The sequence below is a fragment of the Callithrix jacchus genome, chromosome 1 (genome assembly GCF_049354715.1).
Source record: "Callithrix jacchus isolate 240 chromosome 1, calJac240_pri, whole genome shotgun sequence".
NCBI classification, from domain to species: domain Eukaryota; kingdom Metazoa; phylum Chordata; class Mammalia; order Primates; family Cebidae; genus Callithrix; species Callithrix jacchus.
In genome coordinates, this window is record NC_133502.1 from 158,626,354 (window position 1) to 158,653,266 (window position 26,913).

Sequence of the window (26,913 nt, forward strand, 5' to 3'; positions counted from 1 at the left end):
AGCACCCAACTCAGAAGAGCCAGAGACTGACTCCCTCACCACCACCCCTTTCTCCCTCATGACATCACATCATACCCTGATCACCCAGGGTTTCCGCCAGAAACTTGAGATTCACTCCTGGGTCCTCCTCTCACAGGCCCTTACTTTGTTCCATCTCTATCACCTCCCCACTGTCCTCCTAGTCACAGCCATCATTACCTCTGATCTAGGTAATTGCAAAAACCTAACTGGGGTTGGGCATGGTGGCTCATGCCCGTAATCAATCCCAGCACTTTGGAGGCTGAGGTGGGCAATCACCTGAGGTCAGGAGTTCAAGACCACCTTAGCCAACATGGTGAAACCCCATCTCTACTAAAAATCCAAAAATTAGCCAGGTGTGGTGGTGGGCACCTGCAATCCCAGCTACTTAGGAGGCTGAGGCAAAAGAATGGCTTGAACCCAGGAGGGAGAGGTTGCACTGAGCTGAGATTGTACCACTGCACTCCAGCCTGGGTGACAAAGCAAAACTCCATCTCAAAAAACAAACAAAAAAGCCTGGTTTTCCACTTTTTAGTTTTGATTTTCTGTACGCCTGCTAAAATAATTCTTGTTATCAGAGCATTTACCCTGATTTACCCTTCAATGGTTTCTCATCCCTTCTAGAACAAATAAGGCCTTGGCTGACCTGGCCCTGCCACTCTATTGAGCTTTATTTCATGTTTCTCTGATGATTCTACAAGGTACTGAGCTCTTTCTTGACCCAAGCCTTTGTGTCCATCATCTTCTCCATTAGAAAGCTGATTCCCTGGCTCTTGGCAGGTTGGAGTCCTTTTCATCCATCGGCTCTCAGCTTACAGTCACCTAACAGAACCCTGGTCCAACCACCTAATGCAAAGCAGATTCTCCTATTACTCTCAATTACGGTGTCCAGTTTTTGGTTTTGCCTCATAGAATATCCCAGTCTATTACTAGTTTGTCTCGCTTTCTAGAATGTAAGTTGTATGAGAATGAGGGCATCTTAGTCACAGCTTTATCCCAAGTCTAGCATGATGCCTGGCACATAATAGGCATTCCATTAATATTTTGAGAGGTCATCTAAGTTTGGCATCCTAATTCCACATGAGGAAAGAAACTCACCTGAGGTCCCATGATTTTCCTACTTATTCAGATTGTTGCACTGAGGGCAATGAAGTAGTTAAAAGCACATATTCTGGTACCAGACTTCTTTGGTTCAAATCCCAGCTCCTCAACTGACTAGTTGTGATGCTGGGGAAATTATCATGCTGTTTCCTCACTGGTAAATGGGGATTATAGTATCTACATCTCATAGGACTGTTGCAAAGATTAAATGAATTAATAGAAAGATGATGCCTGGCGTAGGATAATTCTGCTCTTCATTATTATGTAAACTCAAAAACAGTTTCTTCAACCCCTCTAACCCCTTACTATGCTTAGAATACACACAAAAATGTTATTTGAATGATATAACTAATAATTCCCCACAACTTTCACCACTCAAGACAGAACTTATGATTGGACCTATACAATTAGACTTTCTCAGATACTTCAAGGAGAATCAAGATCCTCATGGCAAAACAAACAAAACAAAATAATTCATTCATAGGTGGACATCAAGTTTGGTCTGGTCAAGCTGATCTTTTGGAGAACATAGAGGATTTACCTGCTAGAACAGAGAACACTATTTTCTCTGTCAAAAGATAATAACAACATACTGCTTTATTACCTGCATTGCCCCCAACAAGAGATTTTTGCAACAATATGTTAAGAAATAAAAATAATTTTTAAAATCTTAAAATAATCAGCGGCCTACAAGGTTACTAAAATGTGATGGAGAATATAGGAAGATACATTAAATGACCATTTCTCATTCATTTTGAAAGCTATTCAGACACCAGTTTTAAAAAGTGTGAGAATTAATGATTTATTGTCACTCAGATGGCAATTGGATTTATAGTCTTTATACTTTACATTTTTTGTAAATTAAAAAAAAAAGACAAATTTTAAATAGCCACTGCTGGTTATGTTTTCAGAAAACATGATTAGACGAATTCATTAATGGTGGCTTCAAGCTTTTCCTTATTGGCTCCAGAAAATTCACCCACCTGTTAAGAGAATATGGAACTGACATTAGATGTAGCATTGTAGCACTGTTTTATACGTAAAACATCAGCATATAAAGAAGGAAGAAGAGGGGTAAAGGGAAGTATAATCTTATTTAAAATAAACTTCCTTGAATAACATTAACTTATAAGCAAAAAACAAAGAAAAAGTATCAGAGAAAAGTCAAAAGGCTCAAGTACAATTTTCTTTAAAACGAATGCCTAACAACAATAAATTAACTGCCTATGAGAAATTCTACGTGCTTTATGATATAAACAGGAAGCACCAATCAGAGGGATTTAGTGGCTAGTTCTAGGAAAGATGGATTTTCAATTAGATGTCACATTATATACGAAAGTCAATGAAGAACGACATATTTAAAAATTATTTTAAAAGCAGAACATGGCAATATGCCTCAGTCTTTGAAGGGAATGTGGTTTATTAATAATTTATACTGGTTTTCCTATTGCCCAGTTTCGAGTTTTAAAGGTCAAGTGTACATACCTTTTGTCCCTTCTTAAAAAACTGGAATGTTGGCATGCATTTGACTTCACACTCTGAAGCAACATCCTGGTGGGGAACGCAGCAGGGGGAGAGGATTAAAAACAAGACTGTGAGTATTGGGCTTTGACAGAAGTAATCCAAAACCTGAATCTTTTCCCTGAATCTTTACCCGACATTTCAGCATGAGGACATTTTCAGCATAGGACGATTAATATAATGAACATAATGGCAGTACAAAAGCCAAACAGGTTATATTCTTAATGAAAAATTCTTCTTAGTGGCACAGTCTCAGCTCACTGCAACCTCTACCTCCTGGGCTCAAGCAATCCTCCCTCCTCAGCCTCCCCAGTAGCTGGGGCTACAGGCACACACCATCTCATCTGGCTTTTTTTTTCTTCTTCCCAGAGACAGGGTCTCTCCATGTTACCCAGGCTGTTTTCAAACTCATGAATTCAAGTGATCCACCATGTTCAGTCTCCTGTTTATTTTTAATTAAAAATTGATTTTGTGAGGCCAAGGCTGGTGGGTCACCTGAGGTCAGGAGTTCAAGACTCGTCAAAATACAAAACTTAGCCGGGTGTGGTGGCACATATCTGTCATCTCAGCCACTCGGGAGGCTGAGGCCGGACGCTCACTTGAACTTGAGAGGTGGAGGCTGCACTGAGCTGAGATCATGCCACTGTACTCCAGCCTGGGTGACAGAGTGAGACTCTATTTTGGGTCAGGGAGGAGTGGGGGGAAAGACTTTGTAGATTCTCACACCTTGCTGCAGTATCAGAATCACCTGAGGGGTACTACAAGTTTTCCCATCCACCCCCATCTTAAACCATTATAGTTGAAGTTGGGCTTCAGGTGACTCTGAAGCTCTAACCTTTCAAAGCCATCTTGCTAAGAAAATCAACAAATTCCTAACATTGCAAATTGGGCTAGTGGATCCATATTTTCTCCTCTCCTAGATGTGGGTCTTAGCATGTCTCAAGATTTTTCTGCAGCTCAAAGGTAACGGAAGTAACAGATATTCCTCAACTGTGGAATGCGAAATGAGAACTCATAATACCCCACGCTCAACATGTTGTTCATGCTGTAAGAGGGCAAGGTTTGGAGGACAATACCATGAAACTGGTTTGGTTTGGAGCCCAACAGGCATTGAAAATGTCAGCCAGGCACTCAAAAGAGGACCGAGAAAGAAATATAGAACCATTCAGCACCTAAGCAGCAAAAGCTATACAGGACAGCAAGTGAGCAGGTGGGACTATGAGAACCAAATCATGGAAACCAATGCAGAGCTCTAAAGGGGAAGAATGGCCAGCTACAAATACTGACGACCTCTACGATGGTGGTTGGCACTACTGTTGAGGAGTTCTTTATAGGTGATCTTTACCTTTTCTTTTAATGCTGGACAACCTGCTGAGCATGAAAGTACAGGTTCTAATAAGAGGCACAAAGACAGTAATGGCTGGAATAAAAATGGCAACTATTTATTGAACACATACTATCTAAGTAAGGGTCAGAGAGAGTTTACCCTTTGTAAAGTAAGTATCATAACTCTGTTGGCTGTCGGAGAAATAAGGCTGGTCTATTATTTTCAAAAGGGCTACTACTCATACTTTTCTATGAATCTATGGAGGCAAAGTTAAAGTTCCCCAGTTTGTCAGAGGGTCACTTCAAGGTTTTAAAAGACACTCTCAGGCCAGGCACGGTGGCTCACGCCTGTAATCCCAGCACTTTGGGAGGCCGAGGTGGACGGATCACTTGAGGTCAGGAGTGCGAGACCAGCCTGGCCAGCAACATGGCGAAAACCCATCTCTACTAAAAATACAAAAATTAGCCAGGTGCGATGGCAGGTGCCTGTGGTCCCAGCTACTTGGGAGGCTGAGGCAAGAGAATCGCTTCAACTCAGGAGGTGGAGGTTATAGTGAGCATAGATGGCACCACTGCACTCCAGAGTGGGCAACAGAGTGAGACTCTGTCTCCAAAAAAAAGATACTTTCAGGGTGATGATAGTGCCCAAAGCAGACATGGAGGAGGAGTTCTGTCATACAGAAGTCCTCAACTGCTTTGGGCAGCTATAGTACTATACTATGCAACATTTAGGTCGACGATGGACTGCATATATGATGCTGGTCCCACAGGATTATAATGAAGCTGAAAAATTCCTATCACCTAGTGACAGGTTAACTTCATAGCCCACTGCATCCGCTTGTGCTAACACATCTGTGCTGCAATTAAAAAGTATACCAGTACAGGCTGCTTTGCCTATGGAGTAGCCATTCTTTGGTTCCTCTACTTTCCTAAGAAACTTGCTTTCACTTAAAAAAAGCATATCACTACAATTATGTACAGTATATATTACTTGATAATAATCAACTAGGTTACTAGTTTTTGTATTTACTATACTTTTATCGTTAATTTAGACTGTACTCCTACTTATTTGTTTTAAAAAAGAAAGTTACTATAAAACAGCCTCAGGCAGGTCCTTCAGGAAGCATTCCAGGAGAAGGCACTGCTATCATAGGAGATAAAAGGTCCATTCTTGTTATTGCCCCTGCAGAGCTTTTGGTGAGAAAGATGCAGGGATGGGAGACAGTGGTACTGATGATCCTGACCCTTTGACTGTCTAGGCTAATGTATTTGAATTTTAGTTTTTAACAAAAAGGTTTAAAAAGTTAAAAAAAAAAAGCTTATAGACTAAGGATATATAAAAATATTTTTGCAGATCTCTATAATGCATTTGTGTTTTAAGCTAAGTGTCAATACAAGAGTTAAAAAGTTAAAAAATAAAAAAACTTACAGAGTAAAAAAAGTTAAACTTAATTTACTGCTGAAAAAAGAAAATTTCAAACTAAAATGTGTGGCTGGGCGCAATCGCTCACGCCTGTAATCCCAGCACTCTGGGAGGCCAAGGCGAGTGGCTCACGAGGTCAGGCTGTGGAGACCATCCTGGCTAACACGGTGAAACTCCGTCTCTACTAAAAGTACAAAAAAAAAAAAAAAAAAAAAAATTAGCTGGGCATGGTGGCAGGTGCCTGTAGTACTAGCTACTTGGGAGGCTGAGGCAGGAGAATTGCTTGAACCTGGGAGGTGGAGGCTGCAGTGAGCGGAGATTGCACCACTGCACTCCAGCCTGGGTGACAGAACGAGATTCTGTCTCAAATAAAATAAAATAAAATGTGTATAGCCCAAGTGAATAGTGTTTATAATGCCTAAGGGTTCTGCAAGCCCTGTTTATGCCAAGTACCTTATACAGGCATATCTTTTTTTAATCTTTTATATTGTATTTTCACCGTACCTTTTCTATGTTTAAATGCACAAATACCTACTGCTGTGTTTTAACTGCCTACCATATTCAGTTATACCTGCCTTTCATGTTTGTGGCCTCCACACAGCCTCAGTGTACAGGAGGCTATGCCATCTAAGTTTATGTAAGTAGACTATGCGTGCACAACAAAACTGTGTCGCATTTCTCAGGAGGCATCCTCATCATTAAGTGATGCATGACTGTACTTCCCAAAGGCAGTTAGAACACCTGTCCTCAGTAGAGTATGGTGCATTGCTCTGCCTCAGGAAACCTACTTCACCTGTGCTGCAGTTCCATGACCTGTTCAATGAGGGTGCTAATAGAAAATATTCTTATAGTTACAGTGAGGATTAAAAGACAGAGTGTATGCAAAGGGCTTATCATGGCATCTAGCATCTATTATTACTTCCTTTTCTTTGAGACAGTCTTGCTCTGTCACCCAGGTTGGAATGCATGATCTCACCTCACTGCAACCACCACCTCCTAGGTTCAAGCAATTCTCCTGCCTCAGCCTCCCTAGTAGCTGGGATTACAGGCACCAGCCACCATGCCTGGCTGATTTTTTTGTATACGTTTTTTTTTTTTTTTTTTTTGGCCAAGCTGGTCTTGAACTCCTGACCCCGTGATCCACTTGCCTTGGCCTCCCAAAGTGCTGGGATTACAGGTGTGAGTCACTGTGCCTGGCCTAGCACATTATTATTAATTTCAAGTAAAAATCAAGCTGCTACCTGATAGAATCAGTGGCAGTTAGAATTTCTCTTTTCCAGGTGCAATTTTCCCCTAGCTAAATTGACCTTCATAGAAGAAATAAGACTAAATTTGATTAAAACTAAGAACAAGGATTTTTTTTTCTCAAAAGTGCAATTATACTCTTTTTTTTGAGATGGAGTTTCGCTCTTGTTACCCAGGCTTGAGTGCAATGGCGTGATCTCGGCTCACGGCAACCTCCGCCTCCTGGGTTCAGGCAATTCTCCTGCCTCAGCGTCCTGAGTAGCTGGGATTACAGGCACGCGCCACCATGCCCAGCTAATTTTTGTATTTTTAGTAGAGACGGGGTTTCACCATGTTAACCAGGATGGTCTCGATCTCTTGACCTTGTGATCCACCTCCCTCGGCCTCCCGAAGTGTTGGGATTACAGGCGTGAGCCACCGCGCCCGGCCAATTATACTCTTAAAAAAAACCTCTGGGGACACATCTAGAACAGTCATATATATCCAATTCATCATTCATTCATTCTACACCTATTCTACATGCAAGGCAGGTGTGCTGGGTGGAGGGGAAACCAAGGTGAATTAAGACAGGGTCCCTGATCCCAGGAATTTACTGGTAAAGGACAGACATAAAGATCATTAAAATAGTTGCCAGGACTCATTGAGTACTTAAGGTACACAAGGAGGTAAGTGGAGAAGGGGTGAGGCTCAGGACAAGGAGTTAGTCAAGTAGGAAAGGAAAGCACAGACCAGATGGAGAAGACAGCACGAGCCAAGGCAGGGGTTGCTCAAGGCACAGAGTCAAAAACTGGCTGAGAATAGGCAACCTGGGGTTGCTGTGCCCTTCCAGGTTTAGAGAGTACTGCCATACACCAGTTTTAAGTGAACCTTCAGCCTTTATTGGACATTCCATGTTTACTCAATGAATAAGCAACCTTGGGAGGTTGATAGGGGCAGGTCTTAAGGCTCAAGGAAGATGAGCGACCAGCCTAAGCAGAGGCCAGTGAGCCAGGACTGGAAGCCAGGTCCAGCGCCTCTGTGCCACGCTGCACCCCTCCCCCAATGCCCCTCCTTCCCCACTGGGGCGAAGTGAAAATGCTCACATATCTGTAAAGAGCCCCGAAGTGATACCTCCTCAACAGCCTCTCCCAGGTCAGTGGTCATGTGCTGAGCATCAGATCTACACCCACCATAAGACAGAGCATCCTTTTTAATGGGTAGTGGTTAAGGTCAAGGGCTGGGAAGCCAGACCACTTCATTTTAAATCCTAGCTCAGCCATATACGCACTGAAACTTCATGAACAACTTCTGTGTTTCAGTTGTCTCGTTTATAAAATGGAGATAATAGCAGCACTCAGGATTAAATGAACTGATATTTAAAAACTACCCAGAACAGTGCCTGGTAGATATCAAGTGCAAAACAAGTATTCATTAAATGAAACCAACTCTAGAATTTCTTCCAAATTATTCTCTCAGGCACCTTGGTGTTTATTCGTTAAAACGTTTGTGGTTTCTAATTGACTAAAACCAACCAAAACTAGAAGAGGCTTGCATATGCACGTTCTCCTGCTACTACAAGTTCACAAACAGCCCTACAAGTTGTCTCACATTTTGGTGACCCCATCGAGCCTATGGATGTAATGATCATAGCCAAATTCAATCTCTATTTATTGAGCATCTCAGAGTGTAAGGTAGCATGCAGGGTTTTAGAAACGTGGGTGGCCGATAAGATTCAGAAGCCTCACTCATTTGTTTTTCTTTACTTTAGGATGTGATACACAGGCTCCTGATAGCTAGGATTCAGCTCCTAACTTACCTGCTCTTCTGAGACAGAACTTTGTAGATAGGATTACAGTTCTAGTATTATTTGACATATTTATGGAAAAAAACACTGTGCAATTCAGAGAAAAAGGCCAATTTGAAAAGTTCAGTAGTATCTCAAATTTCCAGCTACGTACCTGACAGTCATCCACGTCTACTTCAAGGAATACCACATTGGAATACTTTTCAGAGAGGGACTGGAAAATTTAAAACGAAAAATCCAAAAATATTTAGAAGTAGGTAATGGCAGTCAACATACTCAAGCTTCTTAAATGGAAACTTAATAAAAGTAGAGACTAATTAAAGATCCCCCAAATTTAGATCTTTGGAGACATAGATCTAAGAGACATAAATTTTCTCTAAATCAAATTTTTCCTAGTATAAAACAGTTTGGCATATCAAACTCTGAGGCTGGGATTTCAAATAGGGCCCATATTAAGAACGATTTAAGCAAATTTCTAAAAGTTGTTTTCAATGGGCTACCTGTATCAAACCTAAATTATCTGTTATACTACTACTTTTAGAACTAAGATCCAGCCAAAGAACCCCCCCAACCAAAAGCAAAATCCTTTAATTGTCTTTCTTTCCTACCTTTGTGACCATCAACCCCCAAACCACAAATCTCTAACGGAGTAGACATTGTTTAATACTCACATGGAAAAAAGGCTTGATCATTTTGCAAGGCCCACACCACGTGGCTGAGAAGTCAACTACTACAAGTTTATCACCTGCCGCATCCAAGGCTTCCTGAAAAGCATCCTACCAGCAAAAGAAAAGCTTTTATTAAATAGTTACATATTAAATCTCCAAAAGAAAGACTAAACAAAATGACACAAAGCACATTATGGAGGGTTTCCTTTCACGACCCACTTATTAGCCAAAAAAAAAAAAAAAACCCCCAACCAAGCCAAGTAAAACTCAGTTTGAAGAAATTCTACACATTGCTGGTAGTGTTACTTGATAAGATGAAACAAGATATAATGTGTAGAGTATACTGATATTCATGTCTTCCTGACTATTTTATGAAATATTGTGAAATGGCTAGTTTCTCTCTAAACCAAATAAAAGGAAAATAGAAATAGACATTTGTACTAAAAATGTTTCCATGTCAAGGCTAGGTGTATGGTAGACATTCACTAAACACTTATGGATTATGAAAGAAGTCACTTGAAGTCACAAAGGTATAGGATTTAGCAACTGAAACATCACAAGTTACACTCAAAAAAATAAAAAGCTATCGTTGATTAAACTCTCTTTTCTATGGTAGACCATATAAAAATCTAATTTTTTAAAAAAAAGTCAAGGAAACTAACCTCCCTCAAACCTCAACACTCAGATACCACTGTTGACATAAGCATAATGGTGTTTTCCGGAGTTGAGATCACAGGTTTACCAACCTTTTATTTTTGCCCTTTCCCTTAAAACTACGTCGTCATCATTCATGAAGTTTTAGTTCCTCACGAAGGAAATTTTTCTTAGGTATTATTGGTACCTTAGAAGTATAGCAATTGTTTTTTTTTTGTTTGTTTGTTTTTATAAGGAAGGAAGGGAAGAAGAGAGGAGAAAAGGAAGGAAATGCTTTATAAGGTGCTGAGTTTCTGCAATGGTCCAGTTCATTTAAATGTTGGAATTTTTTTTTTTTTTTTTTTTTTTTTAATGGATTGGAGGTTTCAGTGGGATGGGAGAATCACAAGGAATCAGGTGTTCAGAGGAAAGTATTGAGTAGAGGTGAGGAACTAGGATGTTGAAAAGTAAAAAAAAGGAGAGAAGGAGAGGAAGAAAGAGGAAGAAAAAGAGGGAGAGAGAACAGGAATATTGCTTCATTCTAAGAATGGGTATTAATAATGGCCGATCAATATTTTGTATATTTAAAATGGAGAACACTATAAATATTTATTGAGTTTACTTGTTCCGGATCTGAGTTGAAGTCCTGGATATCCTTATTAATTTTCTGTCTCATTGAGTCTAAATCTCGTTATGGGTCTTACGTATCTGGGTACTAAGGTCTCTTATTGTTGCATTGATCCTTTTACCACTGTATCTTTGTTGCTTTGAAATCTATTTTATCAAATGTGAGAATTGCAACTCCTGCTTTTTGTTTATTTATGTATTTTTGCTCTCCATTTGGTTGGTAAATTTTTCTCCAACCCTTTGTTTTGAGTCTTTGTGTATCTTTGGATATACTGTTAGGTTTTGGCTGTATCTTTTGATTGGGGGATTTAGTCGATTTAAATTTAGGGTTACTGCCATTTGATGTTAACTGGCTATTTTCTCCATTCGTTGATGTAAATTCTTCTTTATGTTGATGCTCTTTACTTTTTGGTATATTTTTAGAAAGGTTCATACTGGTTGTTCCTTTCTATGTGTAATGCTTCTTTCAGAAGCTCTTGTAAAGCAGGCCTGGTGGTAATAAAATCTCTGAGTACTTGCTTGTTCATAAAAGATTTTATTTTTCCTTCAATTGTGAAGCTTAGTTTGGCAGGATATGAGATTCTAGGCTGAAAGTTCTGTTCTTTAAGTATGTTGAATATTGGCCCCCACTCTCTTCTGGCTTGTAGGGTTTCTGCTGAGAGATCTGCTCTAAGTCTAATAGGCTTCCCTTTATGGGTAACCTGGCCTTTCTCTCTGGCTGCCCTTAGTATTTTCTCCTTCATTTGGATCCTGGTGAATCTAACGATTATGTGCCTTGGGGTTGCTCTTCTTGAGGAATATCTTTGTGGTGTTCTCTGTATTACCTGGGGTTGAATAGTGTCTTGCTTTGCTAGATTGGGAAAATTTTCCTCTAAATTGTCTCTAGACAATATAAAGAGGAATATAAATGAACTAAAGGAGTTGAAAAATACAACACGAGAACTTAGTGAAATATGCACAAGTTTAAATAGCAGAATGGATCAAGCAGAAGAAAGGATATCAGAGGTCGAAGACCAACTTAATGAAATAAAATGACAAGAATAGAGAAAAAAGGATGAAAAGAAATGAGCAAAGTCTCCAAGAAATATGGGACTATGTGAAAAGACCCAATCTACGTTTGATTGGTGTACCTGACTGTGATGGAGAGAATGAATCCAAGCTGGAAAATACTTTTCAGAAGTATAGCAATTGTTTATCCAAACCATCACCGATTGTTCAGATGAATTTCATTCAAAGCCTTCCCTAATGTGATTTTCAAGAAAGTTAAACCAGCCATCCTTTACTGCAAAACCCAGGTAAGACAGGAAAAAAGGTCAAGAAATGCCAATGTCTGGTTGAATAGACATTTTTTTTTAACATGGTTGACCCTCATTAAAAACCTAAGATTATTTTCAAGAGGGAAGGTATTTCAAATATACTCAAGGCTTTTCCAAAACAGTTCTGAATCAAAATTAAGCCCAAGTGCCTAAAATTCTGAAAAGAGGCATGCAACAATAACTTTCAGCCTAACTGTACATGAGTTACACCCCTGGTATGTGCAGACTTCATGCACAAATTCTCTTCTGATCCTTCTAAGCAGGTATCAGCTTGAAAATTATTCAAGATTATATTACTAAGAAGAAACCACAATTTCTAGCTCCCGGAAACTAACAGGATTAACAAATGTCTCCATCATTGATAGCAATAATCTGGGAGAAGGTTGGGGTAAATATGAGCAGAGTCTAAAATCTCTTTGCCTAAACATAGTTACCCCAAAGGTAATAAATGTAAGTGGTTTCTTTTTGTTTTGAGATGTTGTTTCGCTCTTGGTGCCCGGGCTGGAGTGCAACAGCAGTCTCAGCTCACCACAAGCTCTGCCTTCTGGGTTCAAACGATTCTCTTGCCTCAGCCTCTTGAGTAGCTGGGATTACAGCACATGCCACTACACCCAGCTAATTTTGTATTTTTAGTAGAGATGGGGTTTCTCCATGTTGGTCAGGCTGGTCTCGAACTCCCGACCTCAGGTGATCCACCTGCTGCCCTGCCCTCCCAAAATGCTGAGATTACAGGCCCGAGCCACCATACCGAGCAGAACATGAGTGGTTTCTGAAGTATTTAGTGAAGTGCCTTGGGTATGGGAGTTCAATAAATGGTAGGTAACTTTTTTTTAAAGTGTATATTTTTTCCTCATCACATTTACAACAATTATTCCACTCCTTTCTGAAATAGATCCCATTTGGCCCTAAAGCACTAACAGAGTACCTCTGAAACAGAACTGTTCTGGATGACCAACGGTGCCAATTTAGCCCATTAGGATGAAAATGTAAGATGTATTCAATATTTACAATTAACAGGACAGGTACAGTGGCTCACACCTGTAATCCTAGCACTTTGGAAGGCCAAGGATGATGGATCACCCGAAGTCAGGAGTTCCAGACCAGCATGACCAACATGGTGAAACCCTGTCTCTACTAACAATTCAAAATTAGCTGGGCGTGGTGGTGCATGCCTGTAATTCTAGCTACTCGGGAGGCTGAGGTGGGAGAATTGCTTGAAGCCAGGAGGTTGGGGTTGCAGTGAGCCTAGATTGCACCACTGCACCCCAGCCTGGACAACATGAGTGAAATTCTGTCTCAAGAGAAACAAAAACAAAAAACAAAACAAAACCCAATCAAATTAGTGTAACTTTTCCATCAGTGACTTTGGATCGTAATTTTGAGGTTGAATTGATTATCAGCGCCTTTGGGCCCCAGGCTGTAGTGCTTTTTTTTAAAGTTCCTGTCACCCTTGTACACCTTTGTCACTGGTAGAGGAGGAAGGTGCCACCATGCTCTGACAACTGGGAGGCCTAAACTGTGTGCTCCAGAAATCCTAACCAACTTTCTGTTTAGGGTCTGGATTTTGAGACAACTAACATAGACCATTCAAAGGTCTTCTGGCTCCGTGGAGGGGGTTCTTAGCAGTTCGGTTATACTGAGGTTGCCAGACCCTGGAGAACAGAACTCCTGCCCCACTCTCTTTCTCTGCCATGGACTAATAATTTATCACACAATAGGTGCTTGGAAAGAAGTATATGAACGACCATTGCAGAATGAGCGCTGCAAAAATGAGGATCCCACTAGAAGAAAAAAAAAAACCAAAAACCAAAAAACAAAACAAGCGATTAAGAACAAGAAGACAGAAGACCACAATGGCAATCAACATATGAGAAAAAAAAAAATTGAGGGTCAATAATAATCAAAGGAACAAAAGGATCGATCGGGGACACACTGCAAACACACTTCTGTTTCCGAAGCCCACCTGGCACCAAACAGGTCAGGGCACTTGAGGCGGGCAAAGACCCGCCCTCCCCACCTTCCCGGGGATGGGTAGGGGAATCGCAGGGTAGGCATTGGCAAGGGGTCTTCCACTGTTTGAGCAGCATCAATTTCCCCCACTGACTTTTCTGACGCTGCATTTAACAAGTATTTCTGGAGTAGCTACAGCAGACCAGACACTGCGTGTTAGGCTCTGGGTTTCCCAGTCTGTTAGGTTTTAGGCTTGCAGTAACTTTCGAACACAGGAACGCTGTTATGCCTTGGGCATTTTTAAGAGGACAAAATAACCATCGGGATACCGATAGGTCCGTGAGCAGACAGCAGGGTGCGGCTGCTCCCAGGAGGAACCCTGGCTTCAGCAAAACCCACCAAGGGTGAATCACGGACGGGCAGGGCAGCGGAGGCCCCCGGGCCCAACCATGGGGACTGAGTCACTCCAAAGCCACTGCTGCCGGAAACACGCCCTGCGCCACAGGAGGAGTCCCGTGGGCGCGGCCCCGACCTCACTTCCTCGCGGCCACCTGGGGCCCTCGGGCCTCCCGGCCAGACCTGCACGCTCCAGGGGATCTCCAGCCGCAACCTGCCCCTTTAGTGCGGATACAGCACGCGTCACCTTTGGGACCGGGTATGGGTGGAGGCAGCTGGGGAGAGTCTCCGGCCTAGACCCACTCTCAAGGGGGATCACCACTCCCGCTGCGGGTGGATCGCGTCGCAGACGAAAACGCAGCGGCAGCCAGCGACCGGTGCCTTCTGCAAGGGGCCCTCCCTGTCCTTGCCTGGGGCTTGAATCTGGATACAGATGGAGGCCAAGGGCGGACCCCTTCCATTCCCTCACCTTTCTTTCCCCAGTCGGGGTTGCCCGGACCGGAGGGTGCAGGAGGCGCCGTGTGGGGACTCCTCGCGCTGCCTGCGTTCGTACATCCCCTGGGAGCTCCCCGCGTGCGTGCAAGCCCCCGGTGCAGAGTGTGGGCACCGCTGGGCACCGCCGCCCCGCCCTCCAGGGGTTCCCTGTCCCTCTCCTCCCTTCCCCAGGGCAGGCTCCGCCGCCTCAGGCGCGCCCAGGCCGCTGCTTCCCTCAGTCCCAGGCCGAGACGCCGCGTCCCTTTCCCCTAGGGATGCGGAGAGGCGGCCTCCGCACCTCCCGCCACCGCCTTCCCCAGCTACAGGGGCCGCGTGCGGCGCCGGCGCCCTGTCCTTTCCCGGAGTGCGTACCTTGCTGTCGATCTGCTTGACCATCTTGGCTGCTAGGGCCTGACGAGCAGCTGTTAGAACCGATGGAAACGGATCCAAAGCACCGAACCGAGCTGGGAGAGGGCGCGTCGCTTGCTGTCCTTTATACCACGCCCCGCGTGCGTGTGGCGGGGGCGCGCGCGCCTGCCCGCCTGGACCTCGGCGCCCGCTGCTGCGCCAGGCCCCGCCCCGCCCCGCCCCCGGAGCCAGAGAGCCGGGTCGGGGCAGGGCTGGCGCAAGCGTGGGGCGGGGCTTCAGGGATTCTGCTCTGAAGGCCCAGGTCGCGCCCCAGCTGGAAGTGGGTATCAGCACTGCGCGTCACGGTGAGAGGCGGGGAGACCGACAGTCATCTTCAGACACACAGGGCCCTCCCGGGTCACCTGGGGATGCGTCTGTTGGGCCGGAATCGAACGCGCCCACACTCGAGATGGGGACAGTCCTAGGACCGCCCAGGCAGGGCTGGATTTCTCGAAAAGGCCCGCCACGTCCCAGCCCCCCTCCCAGTCCCGTGAACCCCACAAAGTGCTGAGTAACGGTGACCAGGAAGTATCTCCGTGTGTGCGTTCTCGCCACCTCTCCTGAATTTACCATGACCGTTCTCTTCTCTGTAACTTCCTTCTGTTCTTTTCTTTTCACCGCTGAGCCCGCTGCTCCAGCTTGATGCAGCGGTTTAGACAGTAGAGACGACCAGGGGACCGGCTGGGCTCTTGACTGTCAGACAGCTGCGTGTGAGATGGAAGTGAGGGTGAGCTCTGCAACTTAGTTATGCAGTTGTGAACCTAGAAAGGTTCTGACCTCCTAGGGTCTCAGTGTTCCCTTCTGTAGAATGGGAATCATGATGGTCTCAATCTCACAGTGGTGTTATTTTGAGGGTTGTAGTGCTTGCAAAGTGGTGAGGACCGTGTTTGGCACATAGTAAACACTCCATAGATAATTCTTATTATTCAGTATCTTGCAGGGCCTGATTGGGCCTGGCCACCTTATACAGCATTTACTGTGGCATAGCATGCATATTTGTGTGTTTTTTCTAACAGAGGCAGACTGCTGGAACAAAAGTCGGAGTTTGCATTGATCCAGGAATGCCTGTTGCAGGTCGTGTCTGGCAGGGCTGGGGATTGTGGAAGATGCGTTAGCTGGACTTGTGGAGCCAGGAGGGCCTGTCAGCTGCTGGAAGTGGAGGTGGAGAAGCTGCTCACAGGAACCAGAGCCAGAAGGCTGGGAGGGAGAGTCCCAGGTCTGTGTTTTCAGAGCCTTCCCGGTGAAGCTACATCTAGGTGTGATTGCCTAGGGGTGGTAAAACTGTTGCCTGGCTGCCCCCTAAAACCCTTGGGTTCCTTCTTTTGCGATTTCAGACGGAGGAAGGGAGGAAACCAGAGGTTTTGACCTATTGTGCAAAATTTCTAGGGGGCCGAGGAGCACCAAACAGGAATAAGGGTATAGGCAAGGGACACATAGGTATAGGCTGTTGTAAAGACAGCCCTAGACAGAGGGAAGACAGACTGCCCTGAATGCAGCAACGTTCCCAAAGAGAGGGAGGTTTTTGGGGCAGAGAGGAAGGAGCTGGATGGAGTGCTGAGAGCAGATTCTATAACCTGCTTTTCTGCTGCCGGGTTTTCAGTTCAGCTGCATCTCAGATTCCTGGATTTTACCTATTTGTTGGGGAATTTGCCTGGGTGATAACAACAAATCATTGAGTGACAGGAAGGGGCAATACAAGCCATCCTTAGCTGACTTCTCTCCAAGGACCTTCCAAATGTCCAGTGACTCAGTGAAGAAGGTACTCCCTCCCTCCCGCCTCCACAGAACCAATGCAGAGTAGAGGTGGAGGATGGTACAGTTATGAGGAACTGGGAAGCCAGAGTATGTGTTAAGAGTCTAGACTCTGCAATTAGACTCCCTTGTCCTCATTCCTACCCTACCACTTCATGACTGGGTAACTCTAGGCAAGTCTAAATTGCCTTTTTAAGCCTCAGTTTCCTTATCTAAGAAGTGGGCATAATAATGGCTTGTGTTATGATTAAGGGTCGAGTGAACTAAAATATCTGTAAAATGCTTAGAACCGTGCCTGGTGTGCAGTGAATGCTACATGAACTATGATTATAGGGTATTAAATGGAATGATGAGATCCATCTGGAATGATGGCAGAGCTAGGATGGAAGGAGAGACTGTAAAACAGGTGTCAGTCTTAAATGAATTAAGAAATGAAGACAGTGCTGAAAAACAGTGAGCTCTGTAACATGAGCCTCAAAGGAAAATGGCTTTTTTTCCCCCCCTGCAAGGAAGAAAAGCAGGCTGGACCTGGTCCCTAGGAGCAGGTTCCCCGCAGTTGTGGCAGGGAGGTGATGTTCTATGAGGAGAGTGAGGTACAGGGGAATTATTTGGGATTGCCCAGAGAGGAAGGGTTTATTCATTAAGAGAAATGTAGAGGTTCTGTGTATTAGTCAAAATTTTCAGTTGCAGGGAGAAATTCTAGCTCAAACTGACACAAAACAAAAAAAGAATTAGGAACTCTGGTTATCAAGAACCCCAGGGGCCTAACGATGTCAGAGGGCACCATCTCTCTAGATTCATTCTCAGGTAGCTCAGGTAGGCACTCTATGTACCTGAGGTTACTACTAGTTTAGTGTATCTTCAGGAAGTGTTCCTCTTCCTTGTTATTGTAAATGTCTGAGAGGCTGACCTTCAGTTTCATGGTGGGGGAAGGGATTAGCCTTGCTCGAAGCTTTGAACCAAGAGTAGGAGAAATCTAGGGGGTTACCAGAAAAAGGGGAGATTGCTGCTGGACCAACAAAACGATATTTTCATGTCATCCAGAAGAGCAGAAACATGTAATAAGGGTGATGGGTCTGCTTCAGGTTAGCTGAGTCCAGCCTCTATATGGGACTAGAGAACTGGGTCAGCTGTCTTTGTTTGGGTCTCAACTCAAATTAGAAGAAAATGCAGTTGTAGGATTTCTGAAATAAGTTTTTCTCACCTGGGATGTTTCTCTGAGTGGTTCTTGACCCCCTAATTCATCATAGCCGAAGGTGCTTGATCATACTGCACATTCCTGGACCACACCCAAACAGACACACAGATTCAGTCTTTTGAGGTAGAGCCTTGGAATCTGCCTGTTAAAAAAGCATCTCAGGTGATTGGGTACACGAAATTTGATGATGGCTTTGCCATGGGACCTTCAGAGGGAAACTAGCATTAGTTAAGCTTCAAGACTGTGTCTAGTAAGAGAATAGATGAGTACAGAAAAGAAAATGTGGTAAGTGACATAAATTCAGGAGCTTGCAGTACTGCAGTAAAACAGTGGTAGAAGGAACAGGAACAAGTGAACCTGGGTGGAACAGTCATTAAATGCCAAGGCTAGAGCTGGGTATATCTTATCATTCCTCTCAGTGTCCCTTAGGAGATAGATGTTATTTTTATTATTTTACAGAAAAGGAAATCAAGGTTCAAAGAGGTCACCTAGTCATACCAAACCTTTACTGATTCTTATACTCTGTTCATGAAGGGTAGGAAGTATCAGCACAGTTTTCAAGCCAATCTGCATATCTTAAGTACCCCTCATTTCATCAGTGAAAAATATCTAACATCTTTTATGCTCATGTGCTGTATATTACAACACATCAAATGTTAACTATTTGGATTGTAAAAACTAATTTACACATAAATGTATATCACACTTTCATTGCCAAGTATTTTAATGTCAATTTCAGATGATATAATAACCCTTGTGAATAACCTACTCTGCACATCACTGCTCCTTATAGCCCTTAATCTGGTCCAGTGGTTGCCCTTGCTGCCCCCTTGAGCCCTTTCCCCATGTAGCATGGAGCCATCTAGATTCAGCAAGCACCACTGTATTCCCAGATGTTTCTTTTGCTTTAACTGGAAGTTTTGCCCTTCTCAGGCAAATACGACATACAATGCTCCATATATGCCAGGGCCAGGGTTTCCCATTGCTGTGTCCAGATTCTTTCTCCTTCCAAAATCCCATGAAATTTTGGAAAGAAAAAAAATATTTTTTTTTGGAAAGAAAAGCCAGGCACAGCAGGCTTCCCTCAGGTCCTCTCTCCAAGCTCTTTCCCCCTTTGGGGGCTTTAGAAGAGATAACTGATCACACTCCAGTCTCCTTGCATGAGTTTGGAATTGACTGGGAAGAAAACACAAGAGTTAGGCCGGCAGAGATCAAAATATTCTTAATAGCTTTATTCTTAAAATCACTGGTTTGGAGGCCAGGGATGGTGGTTCACACCTGCAATCCTAGCACTTTGGGAGGCTGAGGCGGGCACATCATGAGGTCAGGAGATCAAGACCATCCTGGCTAACATAAGGAAACCGCATCTCTATATTAAAAATACGAAAAGTTAGCCAATGTGGTGGCATGGCCTGTAGTCTCAGCTACTCAGGAGGCTGAGGCAGGAGAATTGCTTGAACCTGGGAGGTGGAGGTTGCAGTGAGCTGAGATTGCACCATTGCACTCCAGCCTGGGTGACCAAGCCAGACTCCATCTCAAAAAAAAAAAAAAAGTCACTGGGTTGGAGAACAAGTTTAGATGTGCAGTTATAATCAGACCTTCTTGGGAGCCAACATTTTCTTGCAGAAATACAAGGACTGAGGAATAGAGTTTCATCTGTTTACTTCAGGCCTTTTTCTGTTTTTGATTTTTTTTCTTATGATTCCACAAACTACTAAATACTTTGCATAATAATAAAAAGGGATGTTTTATGGTACCAGGCACGTTAACACAGTTCTTTTTTTTCTTTTTAAGACAGAGTCTTACTCAAGCTAGAGTGCAGTAGCGTGATCTCAGCTCACTGCAACATCTACCTCCTAGGTTCAAGTGATTCTTCCACCTCAGCTTCCCAAGTACATGGGATTATAGGTGTGCACTACCACGGTGACTAATTTTTGCATTTTTGGTAGAGATGGGGTTTCGCCATGTTGGCCAGGTTGGTCTCGAACTCCTGACCTTAAGTGATCCACCTGCCTCAGCCTCCCAAAGTGCTGGGATTACAGGCATAAGCCACTACGCCTGGCTTTGTTAACATATTTCTTAAACAATTGTGGAGACATTGAGGTTTTTCTCTCCTTCAGTATCACCTTTGCAATTTATAGGATATTTATCACTTTTGTACTTTAACAAAAATATATTGTAGCGTTATTCACATTTAGTCATTTTTTTCAAGAAACACATTTTGAAATTGTCAGCTTCTCTGGAGAAATATGATTAACCAAAACATAATCTAGCACTGCCCTTCCCTACCAAGAAAAATAAACCAGCAGGTCAATTTAATCCTAAATTGAGGGTATCGTTTTGTGAAATAACACTTGTTTAACATTAATATCTAAATTATTCATAGAAGTCAGATATACTTAGCTTTTAACCATTCCTCCTTCAAAACAAACCATGAGCTCTTAGTGGAAAAGATGGTGTGACCACCAAAAACTTAAATATGCAGCAAAAAATGAACTTCAAGGTGAATGAATTCAAAGGTAATTTGTCTTATAAACTCTGATTTTGAAACAAATCATGCCTTCAGAGAAAACAGAAACAATGAAGTGTGGTTCCAGAGCCACTCCTTTTTGTAAAGCTTCCCAGGCTGCTTGGGAAACAAATACAAGAATACTACCTTAGAACAGAATCCTGTTGTACTGAGTGCTTTTCCCTACCTGTTCCTTGCATATTGCTGTCCCCACTATGATCATGTGAGTCTCTAGGCAAGTAGGAGTATTCCTTTCACAGGGAAGGAGACGGAGACACCCATGTGAAGTGATTGCCTGAAATTACATGCTACCTTCGCATGAGATCCTAAATAAGGCTGCCTAATTGTCATCCAGAAGTCTAAGACCTTGGCCCCGTGCCTAACTGTGACTATGCCAATGGTATCAGTTAGAACTCTGTTTTCCAAGACCAGAAACCAAACTGACCTAGAAAAGGGGAATTCAAAAGGGGGATTACTGTCTGGCTTCAGTAATGGCTTGATGAAGTAGGTCATATTACCAAGACCTAGTCTCTCTCTTTGATCTTTTGGTTCTACATCCTCTTATTTTCCCTGTTTTCAGCCAAGCTTCTTCATTGTGGTAGCAGTTTGGTTGCTGTAGTTCCAAACCTAACTTTTTATCACTTCTAATCCAGTAAAAAAAAAAAGAGCAAAAAATTTTTTTTTCCCCCAGTAGTCCCAGCCCAAGTTTGATTTTGTCCCACTGGCTTTAATTGAGTGGGTCAGTCACTATGTTACTGGTGACATATGTCACTATGGCCACATGTTGTACCAGACCTTGGTCACTTGCTCCTCCACTTTGACTAGGCTGGAGGCAATTCTGCAGAATCAAAGATTCTGTAGCATCCTGCATAAAGAGGCTTCAGAGAGAACTGCAAAGACATCCTTCTTTAGTAGGATGGCAGGCTTTGGTTTTACCGTTCCTGTAAACTCTCCCATAGTTTGGGAGCAATACTTTTGTGTAAGGAAATCAAGCCGTATGAGAAAAGAAGGATGGGTGCTGGGTGGAAAAAAAACAACCCTCCACCCATATGCTTTAGCAGCCTGTTCATATGTGAAGTTCTCAATTGGGAGAATCTTTGCCTCAGATTTGGCTTCCAGAATCCTGTCAGCAGCTCCAGCTGCTGAGGAGATAAAGCTGAAAGGGTCTGGAGAGGCTATGTCCACCTTAGAAGTACCACTCAATCTCAGCAAACAAGCTTTATTCTCCCTAAAAAGCCACTAGCTCAAGAGACTCACCACTCCCAGAATGCGTGCTAGGTGGCTAATTTCATGATCAAGAACCAACATGCTTCCTTCATGATCTAGAGAAGACAGAAGGATGGTATTTTCAGTCTGCAGCCATTAATATAATGAAATTGCTTAATCACACCATTCCATGACAACTGCTAAATTAGCATCACCCCTTGATGCAAAGGGAATTAAAACCATGAAGATATATTACTCTGGGGAAGTAAGGCAGTTAATAGGAAGGCAATATGACTTAGGAGCCAAAAATATAAACAATGTTTTTCACACTACAGGTTTTCAATGTATTCCTAAACTTAATAATAATGAGATTATTATTTATTAGAAGAATTTAGTTGTATTAGTCGGAAAAGCTAAAGGAAAAGGAGTAGTCCTAGTAAGAGAAAGGCTTTGTCTATTCCAGAATTTTGCAATCCTTAATTTTTAAGTCATCTAGTGTTCCAGAATTGTTTTCATTTTACGTTTAGCTTAGTCGAAGCAGGAAGCATTGCATGAATTTCCTTTAACCACTGACAAAGCAGAAACTTGCAAACAACCCTATTCTCCTGAGGTCCAGACTTTAGAAGGCTGTACCATGCTACTTGCGCTTAAAAACAAAAATTTCCTCACTTTCTGTTTTATACAGATCTCAGTGCTAGAAGACAGGTTTACATTTTTGTAGAGGATGTTGAGGTTCCTATGACCAGGATTTATAGTTGCAGACAATTGAAGCGTACATTGTATGATTTATTCTCACAGAATTTCTGGTAATGATGCAGAAATAGGCTTGGAAACCAAGCAGAAGACAGGGAGGTATTTAGCAGCCTAGAAGATGCCTCATAAAACCAGTCTGATGAGGGCTCTCCTGCCATCGCCACTGAATACTCACTGTCACCAGAAACATCATGGGTTCTGATAAAAACCTGACTGAGTCAGGCATGAATGCTGTTGGATAAGGGTTTTCAGACAGAATCCAAGGCACCTAGTTATATTGGAAGTTTAAATGAATGATGAATGTTTTTAACATAAATATGTCCTTTGCAATGTATCAGACATATTCATGCTAAAAAATTATACTGCAAATATTTGTTCGTAGGCTGGACATGGTGGCTCATGCCTGTAATCCTAGCCCTTTGGGAGGCCCAGGTAGGTAGATTGCTTGGCCCTTTGGGAGGCCGGGGTGGGCGAATTGCTTGAGCTTGGGAGTTCGACACCAGTTCGGTCAACATGATGAATCCCTGTCTCTATTAAAAATACAAAAATTAGCCAGGCATGGTGGGGGGTGCCTATAATCCCAGCTACTCGGGAGGCTGAGGTGGGAGAATCGCTTGAACCTGGGAGGTGGAGGTTGCAGTGAGCTGAAATGGTTCCAGTGCACGCCAGCCCGGGTAACAGAGCGAGACTCTGTCTCAAAAAAAAAAAAAGTTGTTTGTCTGCAATTCAGATTTAACTGGACCTCTTTTATTTTTGTGTTAAATTTGCCAACCCCGTACTGGATGTCCCATTACTACTCTGCTGTTCCCGAAAACTAGCCACTACCTGCCACTCAAATGGACTTTCCAGGTGGTTCCTGGCTCTTTTTGCATAATGGGCTCTGAAAAGAACCTGATTGAGTCAGGTATATGTGATCAGTGGAGGCTCTGTTACAAGCCCCTGATTCAAGGGAGCAAAAAGCTCATGGTGTCTTCAGCATTGTTAGAGGGAAGTGGCCCCTGTCTTCTACTAAATCTTACATTTCTCAAACATGGGGTAGGCAGTAGTGAGGTCCAGATATTGGGGTGTTAGGAGGGAAGACAAATACCTATCTTATTTTCTCTTTAACATATGTTCCTCCTCTTTTTTACTGTCTAATGGCTGGTGAGTAGGGGCCAGCCATGATTAATGTCCGTGTGTGTGTGTGTGTTTGCTAGTGATTGGTTCAAGAACCCACATCTAAGCCAGTTAACAAGGCTGGGAGTAGTGCCTCATGCTTGTAATCCCAGCACTTTGTGAGGCCAAGATGGGCAGATCAAATCAAGTAAGGAGTTTGAGACCAGCCTGGGCAACATGGTGAAACCCTGTCTCTACTACAAATACAAAAATTAGCCGGGTGTGGTGGTAGTGGTACATGCCTGTAGTCCCAGCTACTTGGGAGGCAGAGGCAGGAGAATCGCTTGAACCTGGGAAGCAAAGGTTGCAGTGAGCCAAGATCATACCACTGCACTCCAGCTTTGGCAATAGAGTGAGACTGTCTCAAAAGGAAAATAAAAGAAAAAAAGGAAAATAAAGTTTCATCAAGCCATTTAGCAGATGGCGCTACCTTGGCCACTGGGTTACTATAAGACTGAGCACATGATCCAGTATGGGCCAATGAGATGAGAGAAAGGTTTGCGGGAGGATTCCAGGGAAAGTGATCTCATTCCTGATACCTGAATAAAGAGACTATCTTGGCCAGGTGTGGTGACTTTGGGAGGCCAAGGCAGGCAGATGGCTTGAGCTCAGGACTTAAGAAACCAGCTTGGGCAACATGGTGAGACCCTCATCTCTATTATATCAGTAAGAAAAGAAATGATCTTATCTTCCTCCAGACATCGTTCTGTGTAGTGGAAAGATCTAGAAATTCTGTAGCCATCCTGCTTCCAGGCAGAGATGAAGAACACAGAGCAAAAACAGGGGCAGAAAGCATCCTGGTAGTTGCTCAGGTGTAGAGCTGGGACCACTGGATTATGGTACCCAAAGCCTGTCCTCCACCTGGATATCCAGTTATGTGCACGGATTCATTTTTATTTGGCTTCAGCAACTTCAAGTTGTGTGTTCGGGTACTTATAGCCAAAACCAACCCAACTAAAAAGAAGATTCATGAATATGTGAAGCGCTTTTGTAACCTTCCCATTTGCTGAATTCTGAGAGTTCAGCATAATGTTGTTTTGGTTGAATTAGAAATTATTGATATTATGAAGACTGTAAGCAATGATTAGTATTTAAATTAATGCAACACAAACAACTGGAGATCTGCTTCATTAGGCCAGAGAAAGCAATTTATGATGATTGCCAGATTCTTGCTTTTTTTTTTTGCATGAATCCCCGGAGGATAAGACAGCCTCTCAGAGAGAACCCTCCAAGGAGAGAAACATATTTAAATTTTTGGAAAGGCCTACAGTGCAAACATAAACAGGGTTTTAGAGAACACTACCCTCCCTCCCTTTTCTTCATATGGTGGACAGCCGCTACTTTGGCCTGCCTAGCAACTTTCCCCACTTCTTTGAGAATAGCATTCTGCTTTTCCTTTGTATAACTCTCCTTCATTCCCTGCAATCCTGTTGGGACCAGCCATCCAGATTCCACATCTCCTTCCAACTACTAGCCCCGAAGATGGGCATGTGATTTCAGACCAAAGAAACTCTCAAAAGAATTCAGATCTCTAGGGGAGTGATGCAGAGGGAAAATCTTCTTGAGGTTATTCCTGAAGGAACTCTCCATGGATCCCTGTTCGTGAAATCCCCAGAAATGGAAATACCTGATTCCTGTTCTTTCTGTGTGTCTTGATTCTAGCCAGCCCCTGTAACAGCTTTGCTAAAGGTAGGCAGTGTGAGTTTCTGTTGTATGCCGCCAAAGACCTTAGCCCATACTCCACCAGAACAATCCATGAAAAAAAATCAAGCCTTCCATGTAGGAGCTCCATTTATGTTTTCACTAGATGTGCAAATACAAGCCTGATATAAACGTGTTTATAGTAACTTCTATCACATGCACAACTATCCTATAATCAATTGTTAACAAAAGCTTTTTGGGAACGAAAGTGTATTTTGTTTATTTATTTATATAATTTTATTTTGAGACTGACTTTCGCTCTCGTTGCCCAGGCTGGAGTGCAATTGTGCACTCTTGGCTCACTGCAACCTCTGCCTGCCTGGTTCAAGTGATTCTCCTGCCTCAGCCTCCTGAGTAGTGGGATTACAGGCATGCGCCACCATGCCTGGCTAATTTTGTATTTTCAGTAGAGATGGGGTTTCTCCATGTTGGACAGGCTGGTCTCAAACTCCCGACCTTGGGTGATCCGCCTGCGTCAGCCACCCAAAGTGCTGGGATTAGAGGTGCCGTGTTTATTTATTTACCAGATATGTGACATTTACTGTATTGAAGGCATTGCTTATTTGTTTAATCCTCATTACAATCTAGTAATGTAAGTACTATAATGATTCGTATTTTACAGATTCTGAAACTGAAGTACAGAAAAGTTAAGTAATGTGCTCAATGTCATACAGTTAGTAAATGATGGAGCTGAGATTCAGGCTGTGACAGTCTGACTTCAGTCTGTGTTCTTTATCCATTGTGTAAAACTGGCATCATTAGAAGGCTGAAATTTAAAACATAAAATCAACTTCTAATAAATAGGATTAGATATATGGAAAAGCACCTTAGCAATAAAATATCTTCCAGGCCAGAAGCAAGAAAGAGAAACAGAGGTGTCTGAAGCCCTTGGATTTCAACTTTCAATTTCTGAGCCAAATAAAACTGCTCTAGGATTTCCAGGGGGAAAAAAATCTTCATCTAATGAATTAGCAAGTATGAACTAAATCCAAACACCTGCTACTTTTTTTTTCTTTCACTGTAGCCAGATGATCTGTGAGGAGACTTGGATCAATAAGTAATTATAATTGACACATAATATAATTAATTATATAATTTCAACTTACTAAGATTATTTTGACTAAAATCGTCCCGTAACATTGGGATATTTTATAAGCTTCCGTGGAAAAGGAGAGACTAAAGATCAAAGCCTTCTTTTACATTTGACTCAGCTATGAGTCATGTCCTCTAGAGTGTGAATCATCTCGGCCCACCATCATTAACTCTAGCAAATGTTATGAAATGATTCCATCATTCATTCAACTTCATGCGGTCAGTACCAAGTGCCGGCCACAGTTCTGGGCACTGAGAATATAACAGTGAATAAGCAGGTGAAAATTCCTCCCTTGATGGCACTGATATTCTAGTAGGCAGTTGTAATCTCACCAACTGTACCACTAAACAAGCCTGAATTTCTCCAGGCTCCAAATTGTTTTCATTACTATACACAATGAAGGAATAGACTCATCTAGCCAAGCATGGTGGCTCACACCTGTAATCCCAGCACTTTGGGAGGCTGAGGTGGGTGGATCACTTGAGGTCAGGAGTTCGAGACCAACCTGGCCAACATGGTGAAACGTCTTTTCCACTAAAAAACACAACAATTATCTGGGTGTGATGGCACACACCTGTAGTCCCAGATACTCAGGGGGCTGAGGCAGGAGAATTACTTGAATTTGGGAGGTGGAGGTTACAGTGAGTTGAGATGGCA

The 26,913-nt window shown here is 43.0% G+C and overlaps 2 protein-coding genes across 5 annotated transcripts; one reads left to right on the top strand and one right to left on the bottom strand.

Moving 5' to 3' along the window:
- Nucleotides 1-1,895: 1,895 nt before the first annotated feature.
- On the bottom strand, nucleotides 1,896-14,948 carry TXN (thioredoxin). Its single transcript, XM_002743191.7, has 5 exons — nucleotides 14,854-14,948; nucleotides 9,089-9,193; nucleotides 8,572-8,631; nucleotides 2,605-2,670; nucleotides 1,896-2,102 (listed from the first exon to the last, which is right to left on the bottom strand). Exons 1-5 carry the CDS (start codon nucleotides 14,875-14,877, stop codon nucleotides 2,040-2,042), a joined length of 318 nt encoding a protein of 105 aa, XP_002743237.1. The 5' UTR covers nucleotides 14,878-14,948; the 3' UTR covers nucleotides 1,896-2,039.
- On the top strand, nucleotides 10,069-18,120 carry LOC128932587 (uncharacterized). Of its 4 annotated transcripts, none has more exons than XM_078374124.1 (2): nucleotides 10,069-15,616; nucleotides 15,906-18,120. In XM_078374124.1, exon 1 carries the CDS (start codon nucleotides 14,061-14,063, stop codon nucleotides 14,871-14,873), a length of 813 nt encoding a protein of 270 aa, XP_078230250.1. In that variant the 5' UTR covers nucleotides 10,069-14,060; the 3' UTR covers nucleotides 14,874-15,616; nucleotides 15,906-18,120. The 4 variants fall into 4 exon arrangements, with proteins under 4 accessions (XP_078230250.1, XP_078230253.1, XP_078230252.1 ...); XM_078374127.1 differs by having other exon boundaries at nucleotides 15,964-18,120; XM_078374126.1 differs by having other exon boundaries at nucleotides 10,069-15,194.
- The last annotated feature ends 8,793 nt before the right edge of the window (nucleotides 18,121-26,913 follow it).

Excerpts from the sequence above, each read along its gene's own strand:
- LOC128932587 (XM_078374124.1), top strand. The coding sequence starts at position 14,061 with ATGGGGACTGAGTCACTCCAAAGCCACTGCTGCCGGAAACACGCCCTG.
- TXN (XM_002743191.7), bottom strand. The coding sequence starts at position 14,877 with ATGGTCAAGCAGATCGACAGCAAG. Across the intron at positions 8,632-9,088 it reads TGATCAAGCCTTTTTTCCAT|TCCCTCTCTGAAAAGTATTC; the intron begins GTGAGTATTAAA and ends TAAATTTTCCAG. Across the intron at positions 2,671-8,571 it reads TAGACGTGGATGACTGTCAG|GATGTTGCTTCAGAGTGTGA; the intron begins GTACGTAGCTGG and ends GTTCCCCACCAG.